Source organism: Homalodisca vitripennis, chromosome 4 (genome assembly GCF_021130785.1).
Source record: "Homalodisca vitripennis isolate AUS2020 chromosome 4, UT_GWSS_2.1, whole genome shotgun sequence".
Lineage (NCBI taxonomy): Eukaryota > Metazoa > Arthropoda > Insecta > Hemiptera > Cicadellidae > Homalodisca > Homalodisca vitripennis.
Genome location: NC_060210.1, coordinates 201,606,721 through 201,633,647, shown reverse-complemented (window position 1 = coordinate 201,633,647; position 26,927 = coordinate 201,606,721). Strand labels below are relative to the sequence as shown.

The 26,927-nt window shown below is 35.6% G+C and overlaps 3 protein-coding genes across 6 annotated transcripts; all 3 read left to right on the top strand.

The window, feature by feature from the left end:
* Positions 1 to 1,410: 1,410 nt before the first annotated feature.
* On the top strand, positions 1,411 to 23,634 carry LOC124360906 (ubiquinone biosynthesis O-methyltransferase, mitochondrial-like). 4 transcript variants are annotated; one of them, XM_046814908.1, is made up of 6 exons: positions 1,411 to 1,723; positions 12,069 to 12,119; positions 12,843 to 12,983; positions 17,391 to 17,520; positions 19,505 to 19,744; positions 23,277 to 23,634. In XM_046814908.1, the coding sequence occupies exons 1-6, from the start codon at positions 1,641 to 1,643 to the stop codon at positions 23,457 to 23,459; spliced, it is 828 nt and encodes a 275-aa protein (XP_046670864.1). In that variant the 5' UTR covers positions 1,411 to 1,640; the 3' UTR covers positions 23,460 to 23,634. The 4 variants fall into 4 exon arrangements, with proteins under 4 accessions (XP_046670864.1, XP_046670863.1, XP_046670865.1 ...); XM_046814907.1 differs by having other exon boundaries at positions 12,066 to 12,119; XM_046814909.1 differs by lacking the exon at positions 12,069 to 12,119.
* On the top strand, positions 23,455 to 26,927 carry LOC124360907 (ubiquinone biosynthesis O-methyltransferase, mitochondrial-like). The gene is made up of 2 exons (XM_046814911.1): positions 23,455 to 23,635; positions 26,734 to 26,927. The coding sequence occupies exons 1-2, from the start codon at positions 23,542 to 23,544 to the stop codon at positions 26,859 to 26,861; spliced, it is 222 nt and encodes a 73-aa protein (XP_046670867.1). The 5' UTR covers positions 23,455 to 23,541; the 3' UTR covers positions 26,862 to 26,927.
* On the top strand, positions 24,489 to 26,430 carry LOC124360908 (ubiquinone biosynthesis O-methyltransferase-like). The gene is made up of 2 exons (XM_046814912.1): positions 24,489 to 24,631; positions 26,247 to 26,430. The coding sequence occupies exons 1-2, from the start codon at positions 24,538 to 24,540 to the stop codon at positions 26,351 to 26,353; spliced, it is 201 nt and encodes a 66-aa protein (XP_046670868.1). The 5' UTR covers positions 24,489 to 24,537; the 3' UTR covers positions 26,354 to 26,430.

Genomic DNA, 26,927 nt, shown 5'->3' with positions numbered 1-26,927 from the left:
GTACACTATGGATCAATTGTTAATATAATCTTTTCTTAATATTTATTGACAATCTTCTTAATACTGTAAATAAAAGGTACGTTTGTCTTTCCACAGATGATACCTCATATCTGCAAAACTTGTTGCAAGCTTGAAATGGTTGCATATGAAGTAACTACTGCCTTAATACCCCAAATAACTTAATTTGAAACAAGAAATTCTGGCTTGCACGATTGTATTAAAATTCTTAATTGATAATAAAAAAATTACTGCCTGTCTTTCAACGGGATTCCTTGAAGTCATTATTTAGGATAATAATAATTTCAAAAAGCCTATTAATGGTATTTGGAAGAGAATAGGTTGTGAAATTCTTGTTCTAGGCGTTTTCAAGATTGGCTATAATATTTATAAAATATTATGGAATAATTTACCAATTGTTAATGCAGTCGAGACAAATATGTCTCAAAAAGTCATGTGAACGGGCTAAACTCATATTTAGACTCCAAAAGAGAGCAATTAGTTCAATTTTTAAGAAAATAGCCTACGTCTATATTCCTGCAAGCATCTTTTCCAACATATTATTTTAACCTATACATCAATATATATTCTTTACGCAGTTAAATACGTACATAAAATCTGTTTAAATTATTCGTCCATGGACAATACATTGCTACAAGCTTCGTAGACAAAGTAACATAATCGTTTTCAAACATAAAATCTCAATGTTTGAGAACTACTTATCATTGAATTGCGTCAAGCTCTAAAATGCACTGCCGGAGGACATTAATCTTGAAAATAACATGTTTTTGGCTTGAAAGTTTAAAAGCTTCTTTAAAGGCGCTGCCATTACAGCATCGCAGAATTACTTCATCCCCGGTAGATTAATAAACTATGAAGACGTATATTTAATGTAATTATTTTAATGCATATTTTTTATTTGTTTGGGTACATGCGTTTAGTTGTGTTGTATAAGTAGTCCAATTAATTCTTGACGCTATTGTACAGAACCAACAAAGATTTGTAAATCTTTAACATGACAGCAAATTATTGGATCGCCGTCATGTAAGTAAAAAAGAATAAAACGTAGATTTGGCTTAATTTACTTTGTATACAGCTAATTGGAGCTGAAAATAAATTAGAGAGGTTAAAGAAATTAATATGTAGTAAATTAATTTTAATAATGTAACAGTTTTGAGGAGAAACCGAAAGGATTTTACACCACTACATCTAACTGCTTTTATAATTTTATTCCGCTCGGGCGCATCTCGTAATGAGACGGCGTATCCCGCAGGTCAAAACGAACCGTTTTATTGCAATTTGCATTTTAAAATTATAGTATTTATATCAACTCCCAAACCCCACTTCGCCACAAACCCCTACAATCTACTATGGTATTGTAATGGTCTTTGCTAAGTGGTCCAGGCGCGGCGCCATGTTGCCACCCGGCAGGCCGGGCCGGTCGCCGGCAAAGGCGATGCTTATTTACTTGCAGACAGTACGATTTTTTGTCCCTATTGTACTGTGATTATAGGTTGTGGAAAGAATTTGTTGTCTGAGAAGCTGGTTTCGAACATTTTTTATGACATGATATTCATTACGACTGGCTAAATAAGTGAAATCTAAAATAGAACAGCTCAGAAGTGAAACGCACACTGAGTAATATGGTAGTGTTTAGTTCACCGTCAATTCGCCGTTACTTTTTAGTAGAGTTCAGCGATGTTTTCAAGAACAACAGATCATTTTGGTAAGACACAATCAATATTTGTTGGGGTAGTCCTAGAAGCTCTTTTCTCGAATGGACTGGCGCACCTTATTTATTTATTGTACTAAAGTAACAAAATCATGTTATTATGTTTACAACATAACTTTGCCCACTGGCAGATTACACCTGTATTTGGGCTAAATCAAATTAACCTAACCTCACACTAGAAAGTTAATCTTATAGTTTCAGGACTAGGTGTAAAAATTGTATGTAGGACCTAGGCTACATCTAGACACCATAAAATTGATTTACTTTTAATTTTGTTTCATTTTACTGAACATGAAAGAACAAAGTGTAGTGAGAAAGAGAATATCCTCAGCCTATCAGCTAAAGTTCAAGAATCCAAATTTGTTAAATATATTTCCATGTTTATAAAAATTGATAAAGTGTTTTGTATTACTGTATAGGCTAACTAAAGGGGTAGGGTACGATAAGCATACCCGGTTTTTTTATATCAAAGAATGTAGCCTAAGCATTGATACCTAATATTCGCATCTCAAATCCTAGACTATCAATCAATATAAAAGTATCTATAGCCCTTAATAAAAATCATATGTTTTAAATTAAAATGTGAATTTAATATTTACAGCGGTCAAACAAATTATTATAACCAAAATTAGGAAAACCGAAGACTACTATATTTGCTCCTCTCACAGTTACAGTTGTTTCTGTCCCACAAATTTCACATAATGGGGTTTTCGGTACGAATCCAACATGTTGAAGCCATGAAAAACATGTTATCATCTTTCAAAGCAATGTCATGTAGTTTTCTAAAATTGACTGCCATTTTTAATAATGAAATGTTACTTATGTAAAATTGAAATATTTCCTTACGTGTATAATTTGAAAGTATTTACAGCTGTTGATATAGATTATTTAAGTTAATTATTCAAAATAATTAAGCAGTATCGATTGATTATATCTATGGTTATGATTAAGTAATAACGTTTTCCAGTTTCGATATAAAAAACCAGGTCCGCTTATCGTACCCTACCCAAATAGTTTTATTTTACAATCATGCAATAATAAGTTCATGTTTACAGAATATGTAAATAATGTTGTCTACTGATCTTTAATCCTCTCAGTGGTTGAATTACTACAATGACCTGATGTTACTGGGCTGAGTTTATTGGGATGTTCTGGGCTGCATTGATTGGGATGTTCTGGGCTGCAGTATAGTATAGTAAGCTTCGGTCACCACCACAATCGAGTTTGGGTACTAAATTATTGATTACAAATACTTACTAAACTATCGAATACAACGACATTCAGTACTTTGGTATTATCCGGTGGCCACTTTTTTTAAAAGAGTTTTCTTACTGGGAACATAAAAAAATTAAATTATTAGAAATAACAGACTTAATGTACTTACTCTGAAAATCACATGTCAATCACTCTGTGTCATTGTGGACGTTAAAATAAGTAACATTCCATTTTCAATAGCCGCTATTTATCGACTGCACGAATACACACAAAAAGATTTTTTAGTTGAATTAGAAGATAAATTAAAACTCCTAAAAGCAAACTCGGTAGTAATAGGAGATTTTAATATAAATATATTATCAGATAAGCCAGACGTGCAAAAATACATATCTATTATGAGCAACAACTGTTTTGTACCCATGATAAAACAAATTACCAGAATAGGACATTTAACTCGCAGTCATGTCTTGATCACATATTTATTAGACACAAATCTGTAAATATATTTGATATAGCTATTTTTCAGTTAGGAATATCAGATCATTTTTTATTAGCCCTAAGTTTCGAATATGGTAAAAATACGTCACACGTAAATAGGGAAGTACTAATAAATAAAAGTAAAACTTTTGTGAATTATAACAACGTATGTAATGATATACTTAGGAGTAACTGGGCGGATGTATATAATAGTATTAATGTTGATTTAAGTGTTGAAAGTTTTTTTGTGATTTTAAAGGCATGTATAGAAAATAACACGTATGTAATGGAAGTACCGAATAATTTAGCTAGAGCCAAAGTGAAAAGTCCGTGGATAAACAAACACATTTTAGATGCAGTTAAGAAAAGGAATACTTTATATAAAGCCACATTGAATAGGCCTTACGATATTAATCTTAAGAGATATTATGAAAATAACCTTGAAAGATTAAAACAAAAAATAGATTTAACTAAGAATTCGAATTATACTAACTTGTTAACACTTTCACTGCCGACAACGTAATTTGACGTCGCGCAAGGAGTTCTATAGACTGCCGACAACGTCATTTGACGGCGCCGACTTTTACAGTAATAAAAACTCATTTAAACGACTATGAAATTCGGCATTGATAGTCATTCGCTAATTCGATGTTTTTGTTTCTTACTCTATGTATTATAATCTATGAAATGTTGTTGGCAGTCATCTGTAACATCGGAAAAAAAGTGGTTTGTTTACCGCTTCGCGTCGGGCGTCGGCTATTTGTTGTCGTTCTGCTACCGTAGTTCGTCGTCTGCGTCGTTATTGTTTTGCTTGCTATTACGTTTTGTTTATGATTGTTTTGTGAGTAAATACAATGAATCGTAACAGTATTGAAGACAATCAAGTTCTAGAAGAGTTACTCAGATGTTCAAGTGACAGTGAAAGTGATGATTTATTCCAAGATGACACAGATAATGATCCCGATTTTACTACTGATGGACTTCTTGGAGATGCAAGTAAGTTTGTTGACATTGTATTTTTACTCAAATAACAAATATAAGCAAATTAGTAATAAAAACATTTATTCTTGTGTTTTGTAAATAATTGGTTTATTACAGAATTTTACAGTTTATTGTTTATTTTATTTTATTTATTTTTTATTTTTTATTTTTTATTATTCAAGACTTTCCACACTAAAAAAAATATTTCAGCATAAGTAAATTTTAATTGTAAACATGTGTAGCTATAGTGTTAGTAATGACAATTCTAAATACAGAAAAAAAATAATAAAAAATATATTATGCTACAGACTAGTACATGGTGATGTTTTTTTGGTCAACTTTTTATTTTTTACAAAAAACGTTATGTTTTTAAGTTTTCAACCAAGACTTTCTGTTTGAAAATATTTATGCATGAGCATCTGTGTAGAAAGAGGAAGAACTTAGCTTTAAAAAAATGTAAGTCCTATGGTTTTCTTATAATTAGTTAAAAAATTATATATATTTAAAAATCGTTAAAAATGGGCGGCAGTGTAAGAAAGTTGTCAAAATTAGGAGGCGGCAGTGAAAGTGTTAAATAAATACAGTGGTAATAGTAAAGAGCAATGGAAAATTATAAATCAAATTACAGGAAATAGGAGTAAAGGCGAGTTGAGTCAAATAGAACTAGAGAGCGGCATTGTAATTGATAATCCAACTCTTATCAGTATAGAAGTAAACAAATATTTCGCCAGTACGGCTAATCAGCTGACAGCTAACCTTCCCAGTGCCGGCGCTTGGGACAGCAGCGATACCACCTCAACTCTTGAATCTTTTTTTATCTATAGAACCGACCAGGAAGAAATCCTGGATATAATTAAACATTTTAAAAACAAAAAATCACGAGGTGTGGATAACATTTCTGTTGATATACTAAAGCAAATCAGTCATAGTATTGCACCGGCACTTGAGCATATTTTTAATTTAAGTTTTAAGTCAGGCCATTTTCCAACTTATTTTAAAAAGAGTATTGTGGTTCCTTTACTGAAGAAACCTAATTCAATAAAATTAGACAACTTGAGACCGATTAGCCTTCTACCGATAACTTCTAAAATAATAGAGAAAATTATGAAAAAACGGCTTCTTAGATTCCTAAACAGTAAACACTTTTTTAGCGAAAATCAGTTTGGGTTCACGAAGGGAAAATCAACGGAAGATGCACTTTCAGTTTTCGTAGAATGTTTATATAATAACATCAATTTTGGCAAAAAGGCATCTGCATTATTTATTGATTATAAAAAGGCATTTGACCTGGTGGACCAAACTATTTTACTTTCTAAATTAGAACATGCAGGAATAAGAGGAGTGGCGCTCAGCTGGTTTAATACATACCTTTCAAACAGAGAACAAATTGTAAAATTTAAAGACTGTTATAGTAATCCAGAAATAGTTGAAAAAGGTGTGCCACAGGGCTCTGTGCTCTCGAGTACGTTATTCTTGATTTATATCAATGATTTGCTGAAAAAAACATTCAAATGGCAAATTTATGCGTTTGCCGATGATTTGGTTCTATTATATGTTGATGAAAGCGAAGAGGAGATATGGCAATGTATAATACAAGACTTAAACATTTTGAAGTTGTGGTGTGTTCAAAATAAAATGATTGTAAATGTATCTAAAACTAAAGTAGTTAATTTTAATTTAAGAGATTTTAAGTTTATTAATGATATAACTTTTCATGAATTTAATTGTAAGCAAACAAACATATGTAGATGCGAGAAAATTGAGACAGTTAAGCATTTTAAATATCTAGGAGTATTTCTAGATAGTAAATTGTCATGGGTAAAACATATTGAATATATACAAAATTCTTTAAAGCGTCAAATTAGGAAATTTTATTATATAAGGAATAAATGTAACGCAGATCTATTACGGACTTTGTATTTTGCTCTTATACATTCTAGGTTGCAATATGGTATTCACTGCTGGGGAGGAGCGTTTAAAAATTCAATAGGAAAACTTAGAGCAACCCAAAACCATTTTTTGCGTATAATTTTATATAAAAACAAGAGAGAATCATCTTTTCCTCTTTATCAAAAGCTGAATATTTTACCACTCCAACATTTATTTATTTATAAAGTATTACAAATTTTTTTCAAAAGAAGCGGGAACAATAGAACAGAACGTTTATATAAGCATACGTACATGACGCGGAACGTAAAAAACAAAGCAGTTTTAAGACCAAAAGTTAAAAAATCTTTTTTTAAAAAATCGTTTGTGTTTTTAGGCCCAAAGTGTTTTGATATGTTACCAATTGATATAAAAAAGTGTAAATCTAATAAAACTTTTAAAGTTCACCTGAAAAAATGGCTGATGAACTCTGAGGAAACCAAACAATTAACAGATATAATTGAATAAAACATTTCTGAATGTATATGTGAGTGCTGTAAAGGTTGTATATGGAGTATAGGGAAAATTTAGATTTCATGGGTTAAAATAAAATAAATAAACTACGAAAGTAGCAGTATTTGATAAGTATGTATAATTGTTCCAGTAATTATGTTTTGGTTGCTTAATTTTATATTAATAAGTAAGGTTTAAGATTGTCCACATTAGTTTGTAAACAAATAAAGTGATAACACTACAGAGGCCGAATGCCAATTCTCAGTGTCATAAAAGTAGTGACTGATAATAATGTATATTGTTTGATTGCCGGCCATCAAAACTGTGTAGGATGGTCGAGTATATTCCTACCATTATAAGATGCATGAAGTGTAATAATGCAGAAGGAATGAAGATATTTTCATTTCATTTATTTTCATTTCATTTATTTTCATTTCATTTATTTTCATTTCATTATTAAAATTGGTTCTTGTTTTCTTCCTCCCAAAAGGAAGCAATGTCGGTTAAGAGGCCACTCTGTCTCCCATCTATTATTTGTTATTACGCTATAAATGAGAATAGGTTTAGATTGGTTATCATGTTACTAAACTAGAGTTAAAGATAACCTTTGCAAGAGATCTGAGCTTGAATTTGTGTAGTTTAAAATAGTAAAAAGTAACTAGTGCTTAATGTTACACTCTTGTTTGTAACATTTTATAAATACACATAACCTAGCTAGGATTTTATTCATCATCAATTCATTATTGTTTTATACATAAAAACAGCTGAACTATACTTTAATTTCAAATAACTGTAACATGACATGTCTTCAGTAGTTTAGATATAAATACCTATGATTCGATTCTGGTGGTGGTCGATTATTATACTGCAGCCCCTTTCTGTCACAGGAGAATACACTCATGTTTTTATTATTTGAAACAAAACTATTAAATATTGTACATCATGAATACTCAGAAATATTTGTTTGTATTTTTATAAAACTAAATGTCTTGTGTAAAGAACTGTAAAAACAACATGTCTGTAAAACAGTAGCTGCGGGATGTTACAAATAGGTCTAATAATTCTATAAGGTAATAATAGATGTTGGAAGGACTTTAGAAAAACTGCTAAATCACTGTCAATGAAGAGATCGATAAAATGTTTCATATTAGGTAGCATCATCAGGCATAACATGCAATAAACGAGGGCAACAGTACTGCCAATAGATATTTCCATTATCAGTTCCAAAATTAGAGGTATGATGACAGCACAAAGTAGAGAGCAATGATAAACCAGCTCCTAGCGATTGGACTTTAGCACCAACCCCTCCGTCAAGGTGAATACCCGGGAGAGAGTTAATCAAGTATCCATCTAAAAAAAACATGAATACACATCAGTGTTTGTAATAAAGAATACATTTTTACCGATTCCAGTAAAATGGTACATTCTGATTTCCAATAAATGAGAAATAAAATACCATGATATGATATGCTTACTAACTACTGTATGTTTAAGAATACAGTTTTTCTTGTTTAAATTGAATAACTTAGGTACTCATAAAAAACAAATTTAGGGCTACAGTATGATAAGAGTCCAACACGACAATCGAATCATTAAGAAACCGAATTAGACAATAGACAATAGACAATAGACAAACTTCTTTATTTACATATTCATTAAGAACAGTTATAGAGTCACATAATATTATTACATAAATATGGATGATGAATGTTTATAGGCCTACATTTTTGTTTCAGTTAAAAAAAAAAAAGTCAAGGTATATTTTGAAATCTCCATGTTTCATTGCAGGCGTTGAGGAACTCGTCCAGTGAATAAAATGGTTGATTTACTAGGATGTCATGCAGTTTTCCTTGTAGGGCACTCCTCTTCAATCTTCTCATTGTTTCTGGGAGAGCGTTCCACAACTTCCGGCCGATATAAGATGGTTTTTCTCCATAAATTGCTGTGCGATGTGGAGGCAGAACGTAGTTGGCTGCATGGCGAGTGTTGTATGAATGGATGTCTTTCCCTGTTTGAAGACCCAGGCTGTGCACATGTAGAATTACTTCTTGGATGTATAGAGCAGTGACGGTCATTATGCCGAGGGTTTGGAAGGCTTGTCTGCAGCTTTGTTGATGTTCAAGGTCAGCGAGGATTCTAATGGCTTTTTTCTGCAGGACAAGCACCTTGTTGAGGTTTCCGACAGAGGATCCGCCCCATACAGCAATCCCATACCTCATATGGGTTTCTACTAATGAATAGTAGGCTGTTTTGGCATTTTCTAGGTTTCCAATCCATTTTATGCGCCGAACAGCATAAATACCTATGCTGATTTTTTTGCAAAGGCCATCCACATGCTCTGTCCAGCCGAGATTTCCATCCAGAATGATTCCAAGGAATTTAACATGGTTTTCAATTTCTACATCAGGTATTTTTGGAATGTAGTCTTTTCTTTTACTAAAGTTAATCTGTATGGTTTTTGATGGATTTACAGCCAGGTCATTTTTCCTGCAGTATGTCAGTGCTTTGCAGAGGGAGTTGCAGGCGGTTGTATGTACTCCTTCTGCAGTGTCATCCTTTATTAAGAGTGTTGTGTCATCAGCATACATTACACAGTTGGTATTGTGATCTTGGATGTATGCTGGGAAGTCATTGACAAATAAGACAAAGATGACTGGGCCCATTAAGTTACGTATTTCATATTATGATTATAGTTCATATATTTTTTTAATATAAAGAGTAATAATTTAATGATGAGCTACAAACTATGTCTGCAGTATGATAAATGGCCACCATGACAATCTATTCAGGGAACCCAATTAATTATTGATTAGAAATACCTCAACTATCAAATACAAAACTATTTTTATTGTATATTTTTTTAAATTTAATGCTAACTGTTTTAAATAAATATTATAACAACAATAGTTAATTAGTTGTGGTTTTCGAGGAATGGCCAGCAGTTAGTCTACAGCCTACATTATAGCTATATGTCAGTTTGTTAATTTATTGTGTACAATTTTTGTTGTTATTGCTTGAGCAATAAGAAGCAATTTAGTACCAAAGGAAATATTATAACCATGGAAAAAAATATTTACAATTAATTAATTTGTTTATATTTTTCTTCTTTGGATAGCGATTGGTTTAGTTGAATTTTGTTGCTATATTTCACAATATAAACTTAATGGGCTGATATACTGACAAATTATGTGAATATAAAGAAATTATGCATTAATAGTTATTTGAATTTAAAAATAAAGTATTAAAATTCACCAAGTCTATACAAGAAAAGTATGTATTTACAACATTATTCTGATATTTTTATGTTAAATAACTGTCAAAAAGTAAATGCCTCTTGGTGGTTTAGAACCTGTGACACTGAACACAACTGTTATCAGTATGGCAGTTGCCATACAGACCTCTCTCTAATAACTCAGCCACTTGAGTGTGGGATGTCTGTGTTAACTGTGATGTTTACTCCCACTCGTTCATCGACTGGCATGGCAGGCAATCAGTTCTTTAAACTTTTACTTTGGACCTGTCAAATCTATGCTCTTATGATTATAAATCAGTTAGTATTTATAGTTAATTTCAAGATTATTTAAGTTCTGTGCAATAAGTGGTTCTTTAAGGTTAGATGTACAGGTATGTGATAAATTAATCAGTTGTCAATTAAAAACACTCCATTTACAAGAGCTAAATTATCAACTGTTTGCCTTTACTGTTTAATATTTTGCTTAATGTGGGTTTGTGAAGGTTGCACTTTTATTTATTTGGCTTAAAAGTTAATCAACTAAGTCTAACGTAAGCTTAATCTACTAATTTTAAAAAATGGTAGTAAATTAGATCTGATTGGTAGTTACTTTTTCATAATACTTTTTTTGAAAAGCACAGATTTAGTTGTCTGGTTCCTGTGGGGAAAGTTCTTTTAGTTTACATGAATTATAATTACCAATAAACTATAAATTTAATGTCAACTACATTTTCAGATAAATGATTTTGATCTGAAGCTTTTTTTATTTATTTATCTCAAAGGTACAGCAGACTTTGTTGGAATCGGTCTGGTTTCCTGTCGTTATTTCCTCTGGTGAAAATTCTCAACACCACTACGCTAACTCAGGTGTGTAATTTTTAGTTTTATTGACAGAATAATTTTTGAAGAAGGAGATTCCTGCTGAATGTTACAACCGGGGTTACCGTTACCTCTGCTTGCGGATAAAGGCTCTGTGGAAGGTAATAATATGTCTTCCTTGGGGAGCAACTCCATCCAGTTCACAAAAGTGTGCCATTGGAATCCTTTCAGGCACTTTACATAAAGAGGTGACCATCAGCTTGTAGACCAAGAAGTATTGCAACAAGGATCGGACATACACAGCCATGACATGGACGAATTCTACCAATGGAGGGACACTTACAGTTGAAGACTACAAACTTTAAAAACTGTTAATTGTTCATATAACGTAGCTATGGTAGGAAAGGTTGATTTAATTTGAATGTTGAATTTGGCTCACCTTCCTTTTATTGAAGTGTCTGGTATCTGACGCTGTCTCAGACTTGAGTCCTGGAATCTGGAGTCATGTTTGTCTGAATAGATCCAAAGAAAGTCAGCGACGAAAAGCTCAAAACGAATCTTTACATCATTTCGACACCTATAAATAGGTGAAGTGGTAGTCCCATTGTCTCATCAGGTGCACAGTTGAGTGCACTACGATGTTTCTGACACGATCTCTAGAAGCGCGGTGGAGCATCTGAGTTTTCTACACTTAATGTAGCTATGGTAGGAAGAGTTGATTTAATTTTGTATGCTAAATGTTCTTAATTATCATTTCCCTTATTAAATTTATTTATTTCATTACAATCCTCTTAGTTACTGTAAGTAAAAAATGTTTTTGACTTAGAAACAATGTACTTCATACTTTCATACTTTTTGGTGACAAGGTTCTGAACTCTAAAAGCAGTATTTATAGACTCTATCTTGTAGGAAAATGTTTAATCATATTCGATTTCTATGTAAAAAGATTGCTTTTTATCCATAGCTGATAGATTAACTTGAAAACTCGTTGTAAAAACTTTATCCCAGAAACATTATTGGAGTCACAGTTGCATTAGAGCATTACGAAACAAAGTTTAAAAACTCTTATTCTAAGATGTTTTAGAACTTAATTTTTCTTAAAGCAGATATTTATGGTAGTTCAGCTGATTAGCTCCTATTGGTGTATGTACAGTCTGGTACCAAGTAAGTAGTTTGAATATTAAAAAATTATAATCTTATATTTATGTTGTTTTTAAACTGAATTTGTGACAGTAGGAGCAGTAGCCTTTATTACTGCAAGGAGGGTAAAGTGAAGAACCTGAACAGGTACATACAAATTTAATTTACTTATTTTTTGAATTTAGAATAAAGTATTTCACAAATTATGACTCAGCTGTGGTTTAATAACTGTAGTTAATGTTTTTTATAATGTAACATTTTGTTTGTATACTGTAAGACCCACTTAGATTTTGTACATTGGTAGTGAAACTATTAATGAATTAATGTTGTAGACTTCCTTCATTGCGTCATGTGTAGAAGTATTGCAACACTGTATATACAATCGTAGTTGTAAATGTGACCATAAATTGAATAAGAGAAGAGATGAATCATCTGGTGATGACTAAATATAGCTCATCACTTTCAAGATACAAGATTTTTCATTACACAATAGGCTTTGTCAGACAGTAATACGCTTACAATTACTTTAAATATTTCGTAAAGTCTACCATTAAAATTAAATATTCATACACTGAATGAAAAGCTTAGGTTTTAAACAATTCAGCAACAGAAATTTTCAATTTTTAATTAGTAAAATAAAATTATATTATGTAAATGTAACATATTGAACAATAAACATTAATTGGTAAAAATAAAAATTTTAAATGTCTTATGGATAAACTTGTAATTGGTTAGACTCAATAAATAGACAGAGTAATTGTCAATGTAAATATAGAGAATCATCATCTATAAAACTACCTACCAATTTTACTAATCTATTGAACTTATTCTCAACATCAGTGTCTTTTGAATTGCTTTGTTATGTTGCAGCACCAAGGCCGGCAGCATTGACAAGCCTGATGTCAACTACCACTATGACATCAGGGAGGTGAAACATCATGAGACCATGGCCAAGGAGTGGTGGGACCCTCAGGGCTCCATGAAGGCTCTCCACGCCATGAATGATTTGAGGTAATATATTTTGTGTGGTGTCTTTGACCTACAGTAGTACCAACTTGTAGTTAGGTGACTACTACTACTACTACTATAGGCTCTGGAGGGGTTATATGATGACACATTACCCGCTACAGTCTGAGGTGAAATCATCTTCATAATGAAAGAATACTTCTAATGTTGTTAAAATTATATCAGGATGTTTTTGTGCTAGTGTCATATCAATGAGTTTAATATAAATTTTGGTTTTATAATACAATCTCGAACTATAGTAAACATTCAGCAGTTCCTGCAGAATATTGAAAATGCTCATAGTTATAGCTCCTCTGTCTTTTGTATTTTGTGTACTTTGGTATTATCTGGACCACCTTACAGTGTAATATTTACTTCTTATTACACAATATAAGTAGTTTTGAATTAGGTTATTATAAATATGTTAGTAGTGTTACTAACACCAAAGAAAAAGTTAACCTTTATGAGTGCTCATGTGATCTGAGCTTGTGTTTGGGTACTATCTTGGGAGACTTTTTTCTATTGTCCAACTTTTGCTATTTATAATATCTATGTATGTATATTTATATAATCGAATAACAAGTAGAAGATATGGCCAGAGTGGACCCAAGATAATACCAAAGTACCAAATGTTGGAATAAATGATAAAAATTAAAGTTTATTCATTTCTAAATTAATTTTGATTATATTAAAAATATTCTTTGCATTTGAACATTCTCAAGTGCCATAAATCTAGTAGAAGTCGTCAATGACCTTGTTTATTACTCTTGCCTGGGACGGGTGTTTGTTTATCAGTGGACTGTTCATAGAGTTCGATAAGTCAGCCGGACACATGACATCGTGTGGGTAGGGAGGGGGGAAGTCTACCCGCTGAGTTCAGGCTGCCTCTCGCTACGGTGTATGTGGCATTGAAATATTGTGTCAGTTCAGTTTGTGTGTGAATTCATTTATACCAGTAGCTTTTCTTATCTCTGCTCTGTATGCACAATTTTGTGGTAAATTTCTGTTTTTTTAAACAATGGCATCAAAAGCAAAAATGGCTTTGAAGCTTTGAGACGAATTGATAAAGGTGAGCCATTCAAATTGATTGCAGCTTATTATGGAAGTGGAACTTCTAAGTCTTAGACTGGAAGAAAAATAGGAAAAACATATAAGAGTTTTGTTTTAAAATGATATCTAAAGACAATTTAGATAATCAATGCGAAGCAAAGAAAGCTAAAAATGAATCACTGGATGAAGCGTTGTTCGTTTGGTTTTGTGCAGAAAGGGAGTGGGGTTTACCATTGTCAGGTCACATTGTACAGCAAAAGGCTGTAATTCTGAATAAACATTCGCCAGATGGTGATCCAAATTTTACTGCCAGTGAAGGCAGGCTCGATAGGTGAAAAAAATCACCAAGATTCACCAACTTACTGTAACAGGCAAAAGCTTGTCTGGCAATGTTGAAGGGGCCGATAAATTCAATAAAGAATTTGAAGATTTTGTAAAGAAAGAGAATTTATTAGCAGATCAAGTTTATAATGCTGCAGAGACCGGTTTATCTTATCGTATGTTACCAAGTAAAATGCTGGCTTTGAAAATTGATGAGTCAGCAAGACTTGAAAAAAAACAAGGATCGCTTTATCATAGTGATTTGTTGGAATGCGTCAGACAACCATACGTTTCCGTTTCTTTTACTATCAAAATCAAAAAACCCCACAGCACTAAAGAATGTAAATATTGTCATTACCAGTAATGTAATGATCCCAAAAGAGTCAGTGGATGGACAGCGCGACTTTTAAAAACAGGGTTGTTGAGTGTTTTGTTCCTGGTGTTTGAAATATTTAAAGGAGTGTGGCTTACCTATCAAAGCTGTCCTTTTTGTTGACAATGCCCCTACACACCTGGCTGCTGAATGACGTATCAAACGGGACATAACAGTCAAATATTTACCGCCTAATGTAACTGCACTGATTCAGCCAATGACTCAAGGTGTTAGAAACCATCAAGCGTGTTTTCAGGCGGCACATGTTAGGGCAGCTAATTAAAGGGGAAGAACAGGGTGTGGTGGACATTCTAAAATAATTTAATGTCAAAACAGTTTTGTACATGGTCTCAGAGTCATGGGAACATGTTGGCAAAAGCACGCTCATAAAGTCATGAAAGAAGTTGTGGTGTGTGTGTGTGACTTTTTTCTCTTAGCATAAGAAACTTATAAATTGCACTTGTTCCTGTAAGAACCTTAACGCTGCTTCCGGAGTGACAGGATATTCAAGATGGGTAAGGTTCGGGAGAAGGGGTCTCCTCCTATCGAGATACATGAGGAAGAATTAGGGCACTACATCTCAAAGTCATGTCTCCCTGGAAGAAGGGGAGGCCAGCTCTGAACCATCTTCTCCGGTCAAAGCAGGCAGGAGGTGGCACACTCTTGTTGAGGCTAGCAAGAACTTCTGAGGTTAGGGAACAAACCCCACCAACTCCAACAGTCATCTTCCACAGTAGACTAGACCTATCGAATTGCCCATGAACCCCAGAATCTCAACATTTGCGGTTAGTGATGTGCCGCTCCTGTAAATCCATAAGGTTGCCCAGATTTAAGTGACACATCGGTTTTTGCTGTGGCCAGTGGTGGGTTCAACTAGAAGGTAAAAACCAGCCTGAAGTGACCCCCTGCTGGGTTACGTCTGTGACTTGCCAGAGAACCAGATTGAAGCCATGGGGAGAGAAACTGACAATGAAGTGTAGTCTCAGGAGTTAGTAGGAATGTTTAAAAACGTCAACGTATGGTCAGACATTGAAAAAGATGCGAGGCTGCACGAAATGGAAACGTCATTCAAAGGTGACGCAACTCAAACAAAATTCTTTCATCAAAATTGAACTGCTTGTACTTTATTGCGATGCACATTTTAATTGTTTTCCACAATGAAAAAATGTTGTATTGTTTGTGCATGTTGTTTTTTTTTAAACATTCTCTGTTTAACCCAGATTTTTTTTGTTTTTGATAGATTAGCCGCGGTCCCGGCTAGTCCAACTTAACGAGGTTGTAGTATATTAGATAAACTTTTATTGCTGTGAGCATTCAAAGACTGGACCTTGTACATTGGATCACATTATGTAGAGAATCTTTTAATTTCTATTTTGTTGGACAAGTACTGTTTGGTACTTTGTTGTACTATATATAAATTTTCTTTGTTTGCTTTAGCAAAATTGATGCCATTAATATTTTTGTTGAAGATTTGCTTGTGAAAATAATGCAGTTACACATTTATATTTAGACAGTATACTAATTGTTCCTTTGACAAATGGGTAAATGTTTACTTTAGTCACTTCACTGTATATGTAGTTTTTTTAAGAAAATGCTTAAAAAGTAAATAAAAAAACAACATAAAACAGTTAAATATTGAAAAGGTCAAAAATTAAAAAATAATGTTGTACTATTGGTAGAATGGGCCAGGGCCATCAGTGTGTGCAACCTCTCACTCACAAAAACCCTTTCTCAGTATTACATTGTATCAGTCATTAAAATATAAAATTCAAAAAGGCTGACCGTGACTAATGTTTAAAAGCTAAAAACATTACAAACCCACCTAACCATATTATTCTATGAAACAGAACAATAGCCGCTACTGCAGAAGTACCGGTACACAAAGAATTCAAATTCACATTGCAAAGAAGAAGAAAACAAAAAAGTCTTTTTATTAATTCTGACACAACATTAGTAGTATACTTAAAAGTGTACTCACGATATTGACTTGTACATTGAATATGCAGAAAAACTTCACTCAATTACACCACCATAGAGTCTGCTTGAACAACATCAATTTTTTTATGTGAGTACGCAACCAAATTAACCAATTAGAAAAAGCAACGCCAAGATGTCCAAAGTTGTGCAACGGCAAACAGGACCAAATAACAAAAGAAAACTATGAATAAAATTGTCATTTTTGGACATGGGTGTAGAAATTGTGGCCAAAATTATGTAAAACAAACAAAAGCACAGATAAACTTTTGAATTACCTTCAAATGCTTGTAGACCTGTCCTAGCTCAAACTTTCTCGTGTGAAAGTCAACAACCTGGTTATCTTCTTCTCTTGTACCTACACTTCCTTAGGTTGCTCTACTTCCCAATCCAGAAATTCCAGATTCTTCTAGGTCCACTACATCAATGGACTAATTTGAAATATGACCTGAATTCATACGTTAATAATTTTGAGTGTAATATATGGTTTGTGACCGCCTACATATTCTTTTTGGAAATAAAAGTATATTATTTTAGGAAACGTGGCTAAATGAAACATTATCCAAAAAATGAATAGTGCTCTTCTCTAAAATTATTAAATAAGAATAATGATAGTTTTAAAAATGTTGGTAGGGTTACAGAGGTAGGACGGGTTGGATGTTCCAACATTAAAATCTGTTTGGTATTTTTAACAGAATTCCTTTCATCAAGAATGGCCTAGTAAACTCTCACCGGCTGAAGGCTTTGGAAGTGAAGAATAAAGTCAAATTTCTTGAAGGAATAAAGATATTGGACATAGGATGTGGAGGGGGCATCCTGACAGAGGTATATTAGTTATAATTCAGACTAGGTTTAGTACAAATTTGTAGACAATCTCAACCTTGATGGATTATTCCTATCACTCTGGTGATAGTTTGGATTCTCATAAAGTATTTCATCACTCAGTATTCAGTGTAGTTCATTTTAGCTTTGTTTGTACTTTGCAGGTTTAAATCATGTTTCATTTTTAGTTTTGTGAACGGAATACATAATTTTTATGAAGGAGTTTGAATATTTCTACCCTTAAATGTAAAATTACTGTTAAATAGGAATAGTAAAGTAGCATCATTGTGTTGAAGTAGTGGCAGCAATTGTAACATGCCAATAAAATTGTGCATTACTAAATGTCCTTAAGTACATTAAAAATAAAGCAGCAACAAACAAACATGACTTTGTGCTTTGCTTTTTAGAAGCCATGTTAGATATGAAGTGAGTAACAAGTGAAATGGGAACATTGGATGTACGAGGGGTATCCAAAAAGTAAGTTTCCCTGTTCTGTAAAAAGACGCGTACGTAACACAGCGTGCAGCTGTGGGCGGGGATATGTAGCGCGGTTTGGTTGGCAACAGGTGCGCCGGTCACTGGCCCATTGTCACGCTTCTCAGTCAGTTGCTGCCCAAACATCATGGAGACTCCACTGCGTTCTGCCGCCAGTTGCGAAGTCCGTAGTGTTATTCGTTTCTTGACCGCCAAAAACGAAACTGCCGTTGAAATTCATCATCAGTTGTGTCAAGTGTATGGTGAACATGTTATGTCCGTTCAGATGGTCCTTCGTTGGCGTGCAATGTTTTTGGAAGGAAGAGAAAATGTTCATGACGATGAGCGTAGTGGCCGACCGGCCAATTCTCGGCAACCTAACGTCATTAATGCTGTACGAGCAGTTATTGACAATGATAAGCGAGTGACTCTCGATGAAATTATGGATAAACTGCCGTCAAGTGTTGAAGTTAGCCGGTCATCTGTGCACAATATCATGACAGAAGATCTTCAGCTTGCAAAAGTGTGTGCAAGATGGGTGCCTCGCTTATTGAGCAATGCCCATAAACAACAACGAATGGCTGCTGCCCAGTCTTTCTTGCGATTGTTTGACGATGAAGATGAAAACCTTTTCAGTAGAATAGTCACTGGTTGATGAAACATGGATTCACCACTCAACTCCAGAGACCAAACGCCAGAGTATGGTGTGGCAAAAAAAAGGAGAGGCAGCTCCTCAAAAAGCCAAAGTTTTTGAGTCGGCAGGAAAGGTAATGGCTACAGTTTTTTGGGACTGCCGTGGAGTGTTATTGATTGACTATCTTCCTCGTGTCGAAACCATAAATGCAGAAAGGTATTGTGAAGTTCTCACCAGACTTCGGCGGGCAATACAGAATAAACGGCGCGGACTTTTGTCGCGCACGGTTCTGCTTATTCAAGATAACGCCCGACCACACGCTGCTCGTGCAACAATGGAACTTTTGAGGAAATTTAAGTGGGATGTTTTTGGTCATCCACCATACTCACCAGATCTTGCGCCTAGCGATTTTCATCTGTTTCCGGAGCTGAAAAGACACCTTGGCGGTCGGCGATTTGCCAACAGCGATGACCTTCAAAATGAGGTGGATACTTGGCTTAAAAATTTGGTGGGTGAATTTTGTGATGCTAGAATAAAAAAACTACTTCCTAGATACCAAGAGTGCTTAGAAAGGGATGGTAACTATGTAGAAAAATAAGGTATGATGTAAAAAGTTGAATAAATGTGTTTCAGTTATTTTTTGAGTCTTTTTAACTTTTTCATAATTAATGGAAACTTACTTTTTGGATACCCCTCGTACAAGATCTACACAATATACATGATTGGGGTTTGCTTCCTTTAATGCAAGGATTTAGTGAAATTACTGAAGGCTTGATGTACAGTGACCTTGTTTTATAGTGATAATAAATTGCTTTTGATTGTCCAGCCGTAGTGAAAGTCTCTCTCTATATGTTGATGATTGATAAAAGATGTCGTCAGGCGCTGGCGAGGCTGGGAGGCTCGGTGACGGGGATCGACCCCAGTGAGCAACTGATTGCGGTGGCACGTGCGCACACCCTCTCACAACCAAATGCCACGCCACCCTCATACACTGCCACCACGGTCGAGGAGTATGCTCCGAGTGTCATGGCTCAGTACGATGTCGCAGTGGCTTCCGAGGTCATCGAACACGTCCCTGACAAGGACTCCTTCTTGGCAGCAACCGTTGCTACCCTCAAGGTAACTGGCATTACCTTTCAGATATTTCTAATTTTCTATGACCTCCTACAAACATAGTTATTCCCTGTCTTGGTGTATCGTCTGTTACTATATGCAGAAACACAATCATTGCCATATCCTGTTTGAAAATCCTATTTTCTCATTGGCATTGTGATTTGGCTGCAATGCCTCAAAATTAATTTTGTTTTTATTTTTTGTGTGGTCGTATTAACACACACTGATTATTCACCTGCCACATACAGAGTGGTTAAAAGTATGGATACAGTTTGTTTAGTTTTTAATGGATAAAGATGGATGGATGTAATTCGAGACACTTTCTAGGTAATAAAAGTGAACGTTTTAGTCACTGTTACAACTTCCCCATTTCCCCAAAATGGGATTTGGGGGGGGGGTGGAGGGCTCAAAATATTTAATGTAAAGTGACACCTCATTTGATAGGTCTTGATAAGTTAAAAAGGACAGTAGAAACTAGACATTTCTATCTCAACCCACTTCAAAATGGCAGCTTATTGAAATTAATTGAGGCAAAAAATGAACATCCCCATTCAGAAGGTAAGTAACTTTAATAGACAAGCACTTTCCTAACAAACTCAAACCTGTTTTACAGTTATTACCTGCTGCAGGACAGGCCTCCCTTATCTTATTAGTTTTGAGGAAGTCCAGTATCACGTTGGAGTTTCCAGTTTCTGGTTGGAATTTCAGTTAAGACTTGTTTTTGTGATACTTTACTTTGAACAAGATAAGTGTATTATGATCCTGATAATGCGAGGCTACGGAGACCGGGTGGGATCTTATGATGAAGTAAGGAATTTATTTAATGGCACTTATCCCAATTGAAACTCTGTATCTAAATCAGGAATTAAAAAAAACAATCGCAACGTTTTCAGGGAACTGGCAGCGTTAAAGACCGCCCAAACCTGGACGATCAAAATTGCTTACAAACGAAGCATTGTCACTTGACGTTTTACAGTCTGTTGTAGAAGATCCTCTTGCCTCAACAAGAAATGTTTCTCAAATATTAGGTATATCTCAAACATCAGTTTGTATAGTTTTACATGGCAGCGGTTATAAAGCGTACAAAATTCCTTTAGTTCATGATCTAAGGACGATTTTGATGTTTAGATGAAACATCATTGCTTTCTTAGATGTGTGTTAAACGGTAACGTTAACAGACACAATGCTCATCATTGGGCTGATGTTAACTCTTATTGGATGAGAGACCAGCATACCCAGCACCATTGCAAATTAAATGTTTGGCTTGCCATTGTGAGAGATCAGTTTTTTAGACTCTTTTCTATTGATGGAAACCTTAATGCCGAGGTATACCAGGAAATGTTACAAAATCAGATTTATCCAGCTATCCAAGTAGCAACCAACAACTGCAATGAAATTTGATTCCAGCAGGATGGAACACCTCCACACTATGGCCTGCATGTCCGTGCATATTTAAACAATATTTTTCCAAATCGCTGGATAGGCAGAAAAGGAAGTATCGAGTGGCTACCAAGATCGCCAGATCTATCTCCACTTGACTACTTTGTGTGGGGTCACATTAAAAATGTCTATAAAATGAAACCCCAATGCAATGACCTTAGGGACAGAATAGTAAAAAAAAGGAAGAAACACTTCTTTATTGAGGCGAAATTAGGACCATATGGTCCTTTCTTACATTTAACCTCAAACAGCGGAAATTTAAAAAATAGTGCATGAATACATGCACTGTGCTGTTTCAAGTTTCTATAACAGACTTGGGCATTGTCAAACTGTCCTGGGATAGCAGTGTGAACATCTGATTTAAAAAAAAACAGGTTAATAAATCCAAGCCGTTTTATTACTTAACATAATTGTAATTACTAGTGCTACTGTAACTTCACATTTAAAAATTTTAAACTGCCCCCCAAAAAGCCCATTTTGGGGAAATGGTACTGTACACTTTTGTTTCCTAGTGGGTTATCCTTAGTTTCAGTTTTCTATCTTTGTCCATTGAAGGTTGAGGAGAATCCATCCATACTTTCAACTTAATTATGTCAATGAGCTGCCATTTTGTGCTGGGTTGAGATATAAAGCTGTAGTCTCCACTGTTCTTCTTTTATTGGTACCTTTCAAATGAGATGTCACTTAATGGGTCTTTTTACATTTTAAAAGTTTTAGCCAACCCACCCCAAAAATATTATTGTTGTAACAATGGGCAAAGTTACAATAGTGGCTAAAAAGGTCACTTCTGTTTGCTAGAAAGTTGTTTCATCCCTCCGTCTTAACCATAACAAATTAAACAGAGTGTATCCATACTTATAACTCACACTATACAGGGTGTACATAGAAGGATCCCTTATAATATTTTCTAATAACAGATAAATTTACACTTTGTTACATCAACACTACATAAAAATCTACTTTTTGAAGGAACTATCAGTTTTCTGTAATATCATGGGGACGTCCCGTCAAGGAGTACATGTAAAAATGTTAATGACAATAGGTCAATATGGACATCATTTTAAAGGGCTTATCTCTGATGTCACCCAAATATATTTTGCCGCAATCGCACTCAAAAAGATTGATCCTGTACAAAATGGCGGTTGTTCAAAGGTTTTACTTGGTTACATTTTATTAGTAGCCATAACCCCAGTAAAGCAAAACTGCAACCAAACAAGTACTGCAGCTAACTACTATCATTATGCTTCTTCATATGTACAGATTAGTGAATTATGACATTAGTTATCCTCAAGTCAAGGGTTACAAATTTGGTCCTAATATATTGATTATGGGGAAAACCTGATAACAGTAACAATTGAAATCTCTTATCTTTGGATCGCAATTAGGACATTCCTATTAGCCAGTCTATTCATAGTAGGCTATTCTAGTTTTCTTGTTTTAGTAGTGCTGTCCATCCATTTTATCAGTGCGCTTTAGTACAAAAGAGTTTGTTGTATTGCTTGTAGTTCTTCAACTACATTATGTCGCTTGACGAATGTGAACGTATAACACTTCTTATGATGGTTGGTTCAAATCCAACATAGTCTAATCGAGGGCATGTGTTATTTAATGACTACTTTCACGAGAGGCAGCCAATTTCTAGATGAAAGAACTGTTCAACGCTTTATGGAAACAGGAAGTTTTTTTCGTCATGGTCGCTGAAAAAACAACCAATAAAATCCTGGTCTCATACTGAAAGTTCATGTACCGCAACCTCTGACCTAGTGCTTGGACTTCAGTCTGACCCATGGTAATAATGGTTAGTAATTGTTTGTTCCCTTTATTTTTCCGAATTGGATACATGGATTTTCCATACATCACAGAAATGAAAGTTACCTGATGTACACGATATTATGTAGACACAATGAAAGACGCAGAAAAACAAATAGAGCAGCTTAAAATAGGTTGTAGCGATGAGTCGTCCCTGAAATTCTTACATTTATTGCTAGTGACGAAATTTAACTAGGCCAACGCAACTTTGTGGCATTTCCTGCTGAGCTGTCAGCTCTACTTGATAAATGTGCTAATGTTGTAATAATATAACCTGAACTTGTTGCAGCTGGGTGGATCTGTATTTTTGACCACTCCCAACCGCACCCTGTTCTCCTGGCTAGGTGGGATCGTGATGGCAGAGAATGTGTTGAACATCGTGCCCAAGGGAACTCACAACTACTCCAAGTTCATCAAGCCTGCTGAGCTGTCAGCTCTACTTGATAAATGTGCTAATGTTGTAATAATATAACCTGAACTTGCTGCAGCTGGGTGGATCTGTATTTTTGACCACTCCCAACCGCACCCTGTTCTCCTGGCTAGGTGGGATCGTGATGGCAGAGAATGTGTTGAACATCGTGCCCAAGGGAACTCACAACTACTCCAAGTTCATCAAGCCTGCTGAGCTGTCAGCTCTACTTGAGAAATGTGCTAATGTTGTAATAATATAACCTGAACTTGCTGCAGCTGGGTGGATCTGTATTTTTGACCACTCCCAACCGCACCCTGTTCTCCTGGCTAGGTGGGATCGTGATGGCAGAGAATGTGCTGAACATCGTGCCCAAGGGAACCCACAACTACTCCAAGTTGATCAAGCCTGCTGAGCTGTCAGCTCTACTTGAGAAATGTGCTAATGTTGTAATAATATAACCTGAACTTGCTGCAGCTGGGTGGATCTGTATTTTTGACCACTCCCAACCGCACCCTGTTCTCCTGGCTAGGTGGGATCGTGATGGCAGAGAATGTGCTGAACATCGTGCCCAAGGGAACCCACAACTACTCCAAGTTGATCAAGCCTGCTGAGCTGTCAGCTCTACTTGAGAAATGTGCTAATGTTGTAATAATATAACCTGAACTTGCTGCAGCTGGGTGGATCTGTATTTTTGACCACTCCCAACCGCACCCTGTTCTCCTGGCTAGGTGGGATCGTGATGGCAGAGAATGTGCTGAACATCGTGCCCAAGGGAACCCACAACTACTCCAAGTTGATCAAGCCTGCTGAGCTGTCAGCTCTACTTGAGAAATGTGCTAATGTTGTAATAATATAACCTGAACTTGCTGCAGCTGGGTGGATCTGTATTTTTGACCACCCCCAACCGCACCCTGTTCTCCTGGCTAGGTGGGATCGTGATGGCAGAGAATGTGCTGAACATCGTGCCCAAGGGAACCCACAACTACTCCAAGTTGATCAAGCCTGCTGAGCTGTCAGCTCTACTTGAGAAATGTGCTAATGTTGTAATAATATAACCTGAACTTGCTGCAGCTGGGTGGATCTGTATTTTTTGACCACTCCCAACCGCACCCTGTTCTCCTGGCTAGGTGGGATCGTGATGGCAGAGAATGTGCTGAACATCGTGCCCAAGGGAACTCACAACTACTCCAAGTTCATCAAGCCTGCTGAGCTGTCAGCTCTACTTGAGAAATGTGAGTTATTACCATGTAAATAAAATTTTCCTGTTATTCATATTTTAGAGCAGTATTAGGAAAATTTAAATTTTGTAATTGACAATCAGTTAGTGGATTGTTTTCAGATCCATAGTTTATGCTCTTCGTCTCAAGTTCTGAACAATGTTGTGAGATGCTGGTCAGACTCACATTGGAGAGGATACTGCACATTTTCAGACATAGGCCTAGTCACGTAAAAGACAAGACAATAGACTTTATTTGCACAATTCATAGAGAATTACATTAGCTTTAAAATATCTGCGATATTGTCTGCTGTATCTAGATACTTGTAAAAGGAGGTACATTTCAGCCATTTTCCTCAAGAAATAAGAACCATAAGACTTTTGAATTCCATTGGAGTTGGAAGGGCATATCTAGTACACTGACTTTCCAAACATGTTCTCAAAGATGAAGATTGGAAAGGATGAACAATTAAGCCTGTGCAACTACACTTCTGTGGGTCAAACACAACGGCCACTGTAGCTAGTCAGTGAGCTAGAGATGCAAGGAGACGGTTATGTTATGTGCTATTGTGGTGTTTGAATTGCATCATTGTAAGTATTTATCCCTGTCCCTAAAAAATCCAAAGTGGTAAGCTTAGGGAATTTTCTTTTTTTCAAAAGATGGAATTCTTGTGAGCCCAATACCTGAGAATTTGATGAATAGTGGACACTTGAGTCTGGGCTTGAAATGTACCTATATATCCTTCCACTTATCTTATATATGGGAACCAATTATAAGATTATTGTTGTCAGAATAGTCATATCTGGCCAGACTCATTGTGGAGGCTCTCGGCAGGTTGAGCTCCTCGATCACTGTGGCCAAGAAGGCTGAGGTTGCTCCTGACACCCGCACTGCCACCGCAAACAGACTCACTATAGCTGACTCCAGAGCCCCCGATGCCAACTATATCCTGTGACGACGCCGTGAAGGAAGATCGAAGAAATGGCCCTGTTGTGCATTCTGCAGCTTCAAATTTACAAAAACAAAGAATTGAGTCTGCTTTTTTAGGGACCCCTCTTAAATCAGCGGACAAAAATTGGCAAAATATCACCACCAAAAACAGACAAACGCAAACATTTACAAACAAATTGAACTGATTGAAAGATCAAACAAATTGAAAAATCTTGAATCTTAAAGAAATTTTAGATTAAAATCTGTGGTGTTTACTGTACAATGTACTATTGTCACTGCAATAAAACTGATTTGATATATTGTAATGCAATTTGTTTGTAAAATATTAACCATCTAAAGTGTCTTTTTATTATAATGTTCAAGATTTTTCTTATCTTTTCAAGATAAAGTACAGTGGGATTTCTTGTTTAATAGGTCAGATAATGGTTGGAGTGTTAGGAATCCCTAAGGATAATTAGCAAGTCCATGCTTGAGAGAACCTGTCCACTTTGAGACTAGAACATTGCTAGTTTCCCCTCCATGGGAGGGTGAGAGGGGGGCTCCTCCGCACCTCTCCTGAAATTTTCCTCACTCTGGAAGTGATCTCCAATTCTCTTGTAGAGTAGGACAGGTACAGCAGGCTGAGGCTATTTCCCTCTATCCTGAGCTGCTAACAATAATTGCCAACATTATGTTCCAGACGGGTGCAGCGTCCAGCTGGTCAATGGGATGTTTTACGATCCCGTGAGAAACCGATGGATGTGGTCCCCAATTCTCTTGCAGAGTAGGACAGATGCAGCAGGCTGAGGCTATTTCCCTCTATCCTGAGCTGCTAACAATAATTGCCAACATTATGTTCCAGACGGGTGCAGCGTCCAGCTGGTCAATGGGATGTTTTACGATCCCGTGAGAAAACCGATGGATGTGGTCCCCAATTCTCTTGCAGAGTAGGACAGATGCAGCAGGCTGAGGCTATTTCCCTCTATCCTGAGCTGCTAACAATAATTGCCAACATTATGTTCCAGACGGGTGCAGCGTCCAGCTGGTCAATGGGATGTTTTACGATCCCGTGAGAAACCGATGGATGTGGTCCCCAATTCTCTTGCAGAGTAGGACAGGTACAGCAGGCTGATGCTATTTCCCTCTATCCTGAGCTGCTAACAATAATTGCCAACATTATGTTCCAGACGGGTGCAGCGTCCAGCTGGTCAATGGGATGTTTTACGATCCCGTGAGAAACCGATGGATGTGGTCCCCTACCAAGGCCTTCATCTACGCCATCCATGCTATCAAGATCAAAGATCTCAATAGATAGATGTTTTAACTAAATTTGTAAATAAATCATAAAGTTATAGTTGTTGCAATAAACAAATTATTTTTA

What these genes read in the sequence shown, in the direction of transcription:
- LOC124360906 (XM_046814907.1), top strand. Translation starts at nt 1,641, where the DNA reads ATGGTAGTGTTTAGTTCACCGTCAATTCGCCGTTACTTTTTAGTAGAG. An exon ending in AAGAACAACAGATCATTTTG is followed by an intron (nt 1,724 to 12,065) that starts GTAAGACACAAT and finishes AATTTGTGACAG; the next exon opens with TAGGAGCAGTAGCCTTTATT. An exon ending in CAACCGTTGCTACCCTCAAG is followed by an intron (nt 19,745 to 23,276) that starts GTAACTGGCATT and finishes AACTTGTTGCAG; the next exon opens with CTGGGTGGATCTGTATTTTT.
- LOC124360907 (XM_046814911.1), top strand. Translation starts at nt 23,542, where the DNA reads ATGGCAGAGAATGTGTTGAACATCGTGCCCAAGGGAACTCACAACTAC. An exon ending in GTCAGCTCTACTTGAGAAAT is followed by an intron (nt 23,636 to 26,733) that starts GTGCTAATGTTG and finishes ATTATGTTCCAG; the next exon opens with ACGGGTGCAGCGTCCAGCTG.
- LOC124360908 (XM_046814912.1), top strand. Translation starts at nt 24,538, where the DNA reads ATGGCAGAGAATGTGCTGAACATCGTGCCCAAGGGAACTCACAACTAC. An exon ending in GTCAGCTCTACTTGAGAAAT is followed by an intron (nt 24,632 to 26,246) that starts GTGAGTTATTAC and finishes ATTATGTTCCAG; the next exon opens with ACGGGTGCAGCGTCCAGCTG.